The sequence below is a fragment of the Phasianus colchicus genome, chromosome 3 (genome assembly GCF_987193195.1).
Source record: "Phasianus colchicus chromosome 3, bPhaCol1.hap1.1, whole genome shotgun sequence".
NCBI lineage: Eukaryota > Metazoa > Chordata > Aves > Galliformes > Phasianidae > Phasianus > Phasianus colchicus.
In genome coordinates, this window is record NC_143438.1 from 61,100,552 (window position 1) to 61,110,607 (window position 10,056).

A 10,056-nucleotide genomic window follows, 5' to 3' on the forward strand; every position below is an offset into this window, starting at 1 on the left:
GCCACACTATCCAAACTTATCACACCATTTATACCAGTGCATTAGAGGAAAGTTAATCCCAGCTTACTTATACAAAATTTGGTAGATACTTTTTCCAGGTACCCAGAAGCAGACATGCACTTGAAATGCAAAGTCTGGCACAACTTTGCACAGAAAATAGCCATTCTGTCCACAGGAAAAACAGTCCAGAGACAGACTGCAGACTGCAGCAAGGCTGCCCCACAAATCAGGTGAATTTCAGCCTCACAGAAATAATTAGAAATACAACAAAACATGATCAGGGTAAAAAAGAGAGAACAGCTTTAATAAACAGGAACAAATAAGAAAACACCGCAGAAATAACAGAGATGTAGCTGAGGAACCTGCATTAATGAAGAAGGAGGAACTAGTGACAGAAATGAAATGGATGGCAGGAAATCAAGGCTCCAAATGATGGATTATGTGGAGCATCTCCAAGGCACTCTGGATGGGTCTTTAGGGAATGAGGAAAATTTCCGGAAGCCCAGAGAGCAGGCAAGTACAGAATCATCTTCAAGAGAAAAGGAACGTGTCCTTTGTCAGAATTTGAGACATTTGAAAAAGAAGAGAACATGAATGTGATTGTGAATGTAAATACAAGAAAGTGACAAGGAGTAGCAACACAGCTCAACAAACACTCTGTTTCCACAAAAAAAAAAAAAAAAAAAAACTATCACAATGAAGTTTGGAACTAACACTTCTCCTGCACTGAAAGCGCAAGGTAGTCTCAGTAGCAAAGACAGAAAACAAACTGTATGAAATATCTGTACATTTGAAATCAAGAGCTAACAGTACTGTAGATTAAGCCATCATGCAAACTTTGACACAGAAACAAATATTTTCTGTTGTGAAAATGTGCAAATAATTAATGATTTTTATTGTATTGCTGCTGATTGTTGCTACACGCAGAATTGCCCTACTCCCTCCTGAACACCTTCTCAGTAACTGAAGAAAATTACAGACTGACCAAGTCTTGCTTACATTAACGTACTGGAAACTGAGATTCTGTTCCATTTTATAGGTTTGCTGCTATACTTGTAGCACAGCAGCTGAGGAACAGAAGTATGCTGCATAAAACTAAAAGAACAAGGATACGCTGCATGGAACTGCTGATTTGATTACATAGTGGCATAAGGGAGGCACCACGCAGCTCAGAGGCTTTCTCATCCCCTCCAAGGACTTGGAGGCTCTGACTGCAGATTAGGACAGAATTTCCTTGCCCAGATCTGAGGGTTCTGATCCAGCAGCAGCAAAGAGGTTACCTTGGGATGGCCAATGTCATTCCTGTTCTCAGTTAACCCCTCACTTCCCTGAGATCCTCCCAAACACTCTTCAGGAATGACTTCAACCACCTTCTGACCGTGGTCTAAAACCAATAAATTGACTCTGTTAATCTCTAGGTCTTCTTTTTCATAGCAAGATCTATTTCAGACAAATCATTTATCACTGGATAAGACATACGGCCCCATTCTTAGGTTGCATGGCCTTTCAAATGAAAAATATTTGTTCAACAGAAATTGTTCCAATTTACTCTGAACTACAACATACATCCTAGGTACAAGCTTACATAATTTTACAGATGATTCTTGTCTTACATGAGTCACCTGTGGTTACAAGTGTTTGAAAACCTCCCTAATACCTTGGATTATACTTATCAAGTACCATTTTCCTGTGTGTAAAAACATTTAAAGCGAGATTTTTTCCCCTTTCATTGATAACTGTCAACTGAATATGTATTAGGAAGACCTTGAAGTGAGTGAAACCAATGTAATTGAAACATCAGATTTGAAACACAGCACTTAGTGTCGTTTACTTGGACACCTACAGGATACATTATCAAAGTACCTTGTAGGAGGCATAGTCACACACACAGACGTTTCTGCTGCTTTGTGGCAGGACCTGCATGCATATTCCCCACACCTGATCACACCATCTTCAATGTATATTTCATCACGCTGGTGTCAAAGGTAGCTTTAGGAACAAAACAGTCTGAAAACAAGCTGAAAACAAAACCCCATCCTGACTGATCAGCCTCACAGATGAATGGAAATGTGGAGGATAAGGTTATAAACTGGGTATGGGGAGCCCTTACCTTGCTGAGAGCCATGGCTTTGCAGATATCTTTGAGAAGCAGCGTCTCAGCATACATCTCCATGTCATCCTGCAATTGGGATTCAAGTCATCGTGCTGTATGAAATGGTTGTGGAATGTGTATGAAATGGTGCTTGAATTTACAACTAGCCCCATGCTGGAGGTTCCCAATAAGTCACTGAAGAGTCATGGTCCTAAATGCATTGCACTGTTTTGCCTTGAGATCAGATCTCAGCCTTCTTCCTCTGGTAAAAATCAATATTCAATCTATCTTGCTCACGTGAATGCTGTTATCCACATAAATTTAGTGACATGTATGCGATATTTCTACATGCACATGCAAGCCTGAGGTTCACTATCAAAAACGCTGCCCAAGAACCCTCTTTTCACTCAACTGCTGGAAAATGGGTGGCTTCTGTCTCACAAAGCATTAAAACGTAGGAGCTGCCACAGTCACTCTCAGCAAGCATAGATAGGTTTATGCTAATCTCAGATACGTGGCATTGAACCCTCATGTCCATTTGATATGCCTTTTGTCTCTCTGCCACAAAAATCAGTAGTGACTATGGCACACCTTTTCTATCATGGATGAAGGCTGTTATATACTCTACATACACCATATCACTCCAGCTATTGGAGACATTTCCTGCCACGAACCCACTGTTTTGTTCTTCTGGTTGCAAGTGTAAACTTAATCCAGGACAAATTTCTGTGCATGACAGGTTTCTTGTAAAAGAAGGAAATCTGTTCAGTGTTTTTAAAAGAACTTGCAGAAACAATCTTATGCCAAAGAGTAGGCATACTTCAGAAAGGTGATAAGAAAGACTGACCCTGGAAAAAGAATATGTTACTACACTGCCATTCTTCTCATCACTGTCTGATAAAGCTCCCACTCAGTTCTTTGAATTCTCCTAAAACACATCTAACAAAAGAAAGTCACACCATCGCTGTGATTTCTCATACTAAAACCACGCTACAAGAAAACTTTCTAAAAAAATCAGGTCACTGTAAAGCTCATAAAAAAGAAAAACATGTTACAATCAAATTTCAGCTTGATTCCCTAATGCATAGCAAGATAGGCATCGTGCACTTGGGAAGGCCTTAAATTAGCTTAGCTTACGTTTTGTTTACCCAAAATCAGTTCAATGAAACCACACAATCACAGCCAGTCAGCAGATCAAAACAGATTATGAGCTACCAATCACTTTCCACAAGGCCTATAGGCATCCAGATTTGAGTGCTATCTCATCAGCCATCTACATCTGGCTTCAGAACCAAAAATCTGACTCTTCTGGGTACCCACTTGTAAGTGCACTTCCGATTACCCAGTTTTAGGTTTTAGAACTTTATTTACAGCCTCCCGATTTCCTCTTTCACAAATACATCATTCTGCTAATACAACATTAAATTATCTGATAGGAGAATTTACAAATGGAGCAGAAAAGCTTTTAATCACATGTGTACAGGTAATATCCTCAATGGAATTCACACGCTTAGAATAAAGCAGGTCCTTTAATCTGTTCCTAGCTCAAGGCCTTATGTTGGTGAAACCATGGAAAGGAACTATCCATTATCTGTAACAGGTAACACAACTTTCTTAAATAGCATACATTGTAACCACCTAGCTTTTCTTTTCTTTTTTTACTGCTGAAGAAAAGCATCTTGTCTGATAAAAGATAGTGGCTTAGGTCTCTGCATTTGCTTAATTGTGACATTTATTTTTCACAATATATGGACTAGTGAACAGGAAAGTGTCTTTCTTTAACCAAATTGTTTTCACTCCTACACTTTCTTACTTGGACTGCAAAAGCAATTACATATCCCAAGAAATAACATGCATTTTGAAATCAGGATCAAAAATGTATTGGGTAGCAAATTAGATCTACAAGCTGTTGCTCTCAGTTTAGCTTTAGTGAGCTAACTTCTCCCTTACAGGAAGAAATTCTACCACGTAAATTTCACTTTAAAGCATACTGAACAAAATCAAGGGATCACTGCCTCATTTGGAGACAGTGTGCGTATTTCAAGGGTACTTTCTACCATTTGCCAAAATTACCAGCACTTTGAGTTTCCCTGATAAAAGCATTCTTCATAATGATCCTTTCAGCAGTTTTAAGAATTCTTTGAATCATCTTGCAACTACATCTAGTGCCATCCAGAGGTAATTGGCAAAAGTTTGAAGAGTAGATCTACGTTAATTCTATCACGAACAGTAAGATGTGAATACTGTACATTAGAGCAGTTCCTAAGGAATACAAGGTTTAAGTTGCATCCCAGCTGAACAGAAGTAATAAAAATAACAGCTAAGTAGGGTTAAGACGCGTTATAGCTTATTGATGTTGTGGTTCATTTGGTGCATTGCATCCTGTGTTATGCTTTCTATTACTCTTTTGGCAAAGTGCTCCTGCAAATTACACTCTGCCATCTTATGCTGTTCATGCAGGCCACAACTATAGTAAGAAACACCAAACAAACACAGAAACAAAACAAAGCTTTTCTCACCACAAAGAAACCTTGCACTCTGCCACAGCAGCCAACTTCAGTCTGATCATCTATTATACAGAAAGTAAGCAAACACTAAGGAATTAAGCACACACGTACACTAACACTGAGTTATGTATTACTATCATTCACACTGGAGAAAGTAAGTAGGATAAAAAGGGTATGGCTGAAACTGTTCAAGTATCAATGGACTGTGAGGGTCTTCAGCTAGGAGGAAATGATTTCAAGTTCTTTAAGTGAGCGCTGAGAACTCCCAAATCTAGCCATGGTTGGAGAAGTGTGATATTTCAGATTCTAAAACCAGATGCCCAGAAAAGAAGATGACCAAAATAAATAAACATTTCTAAAAATTCATCCTTTAGGAAAATTGCTGCAAAAATCTTGGAGCAAACACAAGGTATTTATTTCCTAAACACAATTTCTGCAATTGGACTTTGATATTACTCTTTTACCCTTTCAAAAACAGAAATTTTCAGTAGTACACTTCAGTGATGCTGTGTGCCTGCTTGTAATTCTCTGCTATAAACTGATGGTTATAAGCTCCAAGTGTGAGTTTGACTACTACAGTGACAATATCAGAAACGAGTTCTGCAATCAGATAGGCTCCCAAAATACCCATAATGCCGTTTTAAAATCCTGCTTGGTTTACAAATCCATTCAGATATTCTTCAGACTACCACCATAGCAACCACACTGTGAAACCACACACTCAGAGATGTCCTGTCCATCACTCCGTACAGCAGCACGCAGTGCTCTGCCATCACTTTGTACAGCTGTAGTGACTGTGTAGTCAGACTTCAGTAAGAGACAACACAGTGCTTAGGAAACATGAAGCATGGTAGAGTGAAGCTCATTATTCAGTTCTTCAGTTATGTCTGTCCTTCAGTGCTTACAGGACAAAAAGTTTGGTGTTATCAGTAAACTAAATTATTTCCTTCTGCTACACAACAGAAGATCTATACATCCACAGACTATGAAATTTCTGCATAAGATAAGTAAAATCTGGCTTTGTCAAGAACTACAGCAAAACCGTCAAAGACTTCAGCTTGATCAGGGTTTCACTCATGCCCATTAAAGTCTGAGTCTTTGAAAAGATGCAAGAAGCTCTTTTAGTCTTATTCTCTAGTAATGTATTTAAACGATTTGTTCTATTTTTTTAATGCTTTGAGAATGTGTATAACATTTACTTGTGACAAATTTCAAAGACTTACCTAAATTGATGAAAGTGTGATATTGATAAATAGAAAAAAAGAAGAGAAGAGAAGAGAAGAGAAGAGAAGAGAAGAGAAGAGAAGAGAAGAGAAGAGAAGAGAAGAGAAGAGAAGAGAAGAGAAGAAAAGAAAAGAAAAGAAAAGAAAAGAAAAGAAAAGAAAAGAAAAGAAAAGAAAAGAAAAGAAAAGAAAAGAAAAGAAAAGAAAAGAAAAGAAAAGAAAAGAAAAGACCAAAAAAAACCCACAAATTTTCTGTTTATTATTAATTGTGACTCTTCAACCACATGCATAGAGACTAAGTGCACAGGAGCAACTCCTTGCCTCTGGCAATGAAACATACAGCAAAGGGAGAGAAAAAAAAAAGAAAAAAAGGTATTAAAAAACTCACCTTTGAACTCAGTTTCAGACCAAGTGTACTGAGTGTAAAGTTTCCTGGCAATGATCCCCATGCAGCAAACAAACGGACCTGTTTACTGATTTGCAAGCACTCATATAGCAAATTACAATTCCTGGAATACATAAGAAAGCTGGAATTTAGCTCTAAACAGTTCCCAGAAAGTGAATTGCTACATTATGGGCTTTTTTTTTCTTTTTTTTTTTTTCTTTTCTTAGCAAGTTCAGGCTATCAGATGAAACGGAACAAATCCTGGTATATACTCCTTCTGCTGTTCTTTCTGACATACAGTAATCATAAACTCTCAAGGTAACTTTGGAAGTGTAAGAAATTCTAGCAATTGTGTCCTTCCACTCCTAGTCATTTATATGAAAGCTTTGGGATTTTGTACAAATATTAACCAAAAGAACTCAAAGAGTTCACTGCATAAGAACAAAATTCAGGAGAGCACATCAACAGGTAGGTATTGGCCAGACTGCCATTCAGAAGTACAGATGTATGCCTGAATCTCGTCTAATAGTGCACATACATCTCTTCAAAGACACATCTTTAAAGTTAATTTTATCTGTAATTCTAGGTGAAAAAATAACAAGGTCCAAGAAAAAACATATCCTCCAGTGCAATGCCATCTTGTGGTAAATGGAGAAATGGTCTGCACCATTGGCTCCTATTGTTCCATAGTGTATAAACCACACTCATAATTGTTGACTTGGGGGTGAAAAAAAAGGAGACTTTACCACAGTTAGAATTATCAGTATATTCATCTTTATTTACAATCCTAGCATTTTCTCCAAAACACTGCCCTGCCATTATACTCAGAGTCATTTCCATCACTCCAGACATAATGCATCTGTAGAGATGTGATTAACTTCGTAGAAATGTGTATCTTGTGTAAACACTCCCATCATTTCCTTGGGTACAGCTAGATCCCCCTTAGCCTGTTTTTAGTGCATGAGTCAGCTCAAAATGTCATGGCCATGCAAACCACATCACTGTAAAAGGATCCTTCCATACCTCATTTATTTAAAAATAGCATGGCAATATCTCTGACCCAGCTGACCTTTGGGTGCATGCAGTATTACCTCACTTTTCACTATGCTTCATGAAACACCTGCCAGGTGATCCCACTTTCCAAATGCTGCTCCCCTTCTTCTTTCACCAAGAGCCCTGCCCACAGGGCCAGTGTCAGTCCTAATGGGGCTGGAATTTGGGACTTGAATTCTGCTGCTAGCACACACAGACATGGCTTTGCTGAAGTGATGCAGACACTTGAATGGTATGGCATGGCATGGCATGGCATGGCATGGCATGGCATGGCATGGCATGGCATGGCAATCTATGCTATAGAAAAAGATATATATATATATTATTAACATATCCGTGCACCTTAAACCTGCTTGGTATTTGCATGCACACACCAGCCACAGTGGCAGGGAGAGCTGCAAGGCCATTTGCTCACCCTGGATGCTGCGTACTCAGTCACAGCCATGGCCTTCTGTGATGCCATGGGGCAGCAACACCTGACTTTCATAGAATCACTGAATCATAGAATCGCTCAGGTTGGAAAAGACCTTAAAGATCATCAAGTCCAACTGCAACCTAACCAAACTAGTCTAACAACGCTCCACTAAACCATGTCCCTGAGCACCACATCCAAATGGTTTTTAAACTCATCCAGGGATGCTGACTCAACCACCTCCCTGCAGAGCCTATTCAAGTGCTTAACAATCCTTTCTGTCAAGAAGTGTTTCCTGATATCCAACCTAAACTTACCCTGGCACAACTCGAGGCCCATTTCCCCTCGTCCTGTCACCTGTCACCAGTGAGAAGAGACCAACCCCGCTCTCACTGTAAGCACCTTTCAGATATTGGAAGAGAGCAATAAGGTCTCCCCTCAGCCTCCTTTTCCCCACACCGAACAGCCCCAGTTCCTTCAGTCTCTCCTCTGAGAGCCATATTCTCCAAGCCCTTCACAAGCTTCATTGCCCTTCTTTGCACCTGCTCCAGCACCTCAATGTCCTTTCTGTACTGAGATGCCCAAAACTGAACACAGTACTCGAGGTGAGGCCTCACCAGTGCTGAGTACAGGGGCAGGATGACTTCCCTAGTCCTGCTCACCACACCATTCCTGATCCAAGCCAGGATGCCGTTGGCCTTCTTGGCCACCAGGGCACACTGCTGGCTCATATTCAGCCCACTGTCCATCAGTAGGCCAAGGTTCCTTTCCATCCGGCAGCTTTCCAGCCACTCCTCCCTAAGCCTGTAGGGTTGCCTGGGGTTTCACCACCCCTCACCCAGCCCTGTCCCATGCCGGGGCTAAATGCAATGCCCGTTCGGCAACCATTACAGAACCGGGCGAGGGGCTGCGGAAGCCCTTGGGGAATAGGAGGGGCAGGAGGGGGCCTACAGCTCCCGGCAGGCACTGCAGGCACGTAGGCGGGCAGGCCTACAGCTCCCGGCAGGCCGGGCGCCGCACGCAGTTCCGTCGCGCTGACTCGAAAGGGCCGCGCCGCGCTTCCTGCGCTCGGGCGGCCGCACGCGGCCCGCCACCATGGCGGCCGTGCGCGTGGAGGAGGTGCTGGCGGCGGCGGCCCAAGAACAGCATCGGCCGCGGAGCGTGCAGGTGGAGAAGGAGCTGGAGCTGGAGTTCGACCTGGGCAACCTGCTGGCGCTGGACCCCAACCCGCCGCCGGCCGCGGCGCTGCGCGGGGCCGGGCCGCGGCGGGAGTCGCAGCTGCGGGCGCTGGCCCGGGACAACGCGCAGCTGCTGGCGGCGCGGCTGTGGGAGCTGCCGGCCGAGCGGGCGGACGGGGCGGCGGGGCCGCTGGTGGCGAGGCTGCCCGAGCCCGCCTTCCGCCTGCCGCGAGAGAAGCCGCCGCCGCGCCCGCGGCCCCCCACGCGCTGGGAGCAGTTCGCCCGGCTGAAGGGCATCCGGCGCCGCAAGCGGACCTCGCTGGTGTGGGACGAGCAGGCCAAGGAGTGGCGGCGGCGCTGGGGGTACCGGCGGGCGGGCGGCGACCCGGCCCGCGCCTGGCTGGCGGAGGTGCCGGCGGGCGCCGACCCGGAGGAGGACCAGCTCGCCAAGCTGCGGCGCGCCAAGCGCGAGCGGGTGGCCCGCAACGAGCTCAACCGGCTGCGGAACCTGGCCCGCGCGCACCGCTCCGCCGCCGCCGCCCCGCTGCACCCCACGGGACACCAGAGCCGCCAGGAGCTGGGCCTGGTCGCGCGCGTGGCCCGCGTCTCCACCGCCTCGCTCGGCCGCTTCCAGCCGCGGCTGCCCAAGGAGCCGGCCGAGCCGCCCTCCCGCGACGGCGGCAAGAAACGGCGCTTCGGGCCGCTGCTGGGCGACCTGGCGGCCGAGCGCGGGCGGCAGCTGGAGCTGCTGCGGGGCATGAGCGCCAAGAAGCCGGCCCTGGACATCACCCGCGCCGTCAACAAGCAGCTCCGCGAGGAGGACGCCGAGGCGGCCGCCGCCAAGGGCAAGAAGCGGGCGCAGCGCGGCAAGCGGGGCCGCCGGCAGCAGCAGCGGCCCGGGAAGAGGAGCGGCGGCGGCGGCAAGAAGGGCGGCGCGGCCCGGCGGCAGCAGCAGCGGCCTGCGGGAGGCGGCGGGAGGAGGAAGAAGGCGTGAGGGACTGCCTGCCTGCGGCCACGAAGGGATCGCCGCTGCGGGCTCTGAGCCACGGCTGCGCGCGACGAGTGCGAAGGGACTGCGCCACAGCCGCCGCCGTGCGGCCCACACCTCTGTCAATAAACGTCCTTCGGTCTTTGTAAAATGTCTTGTGCGCGGCTCCTGTGCGATGGCTTCGGGGTGGCCAGGCAGCAGCTCCCATGCTCGGCAAC

At 45.4% G+C, this 10,056-nt stretch overlaps 1 protein-coding gene across 1 annotated transcript; it reads left to right on the forward strand.

The window, feature by feature from the left end:
* Positions 1–8,672: 8,672 nt before the first annotated feature.
* Positions 8,673–9,989, forward strand: RRS1 (regulator of ribosome synthesis 1). Its single transcript, XM_031604820.2, has one exon. It carries the CDS (start codon positions 8,768–8,770, stop codon positions 9,842–9,844), a length of 1,077 nt encoding a protein of 358 aa, XP_031460680.2. The 5' UTR covers positions 8,673–8,767; the 3' UTR covers positions 9,845–9,989.
* The last annotated feature ends 67 nt before the right edge of the window (positions 9,990–10,056 follow it).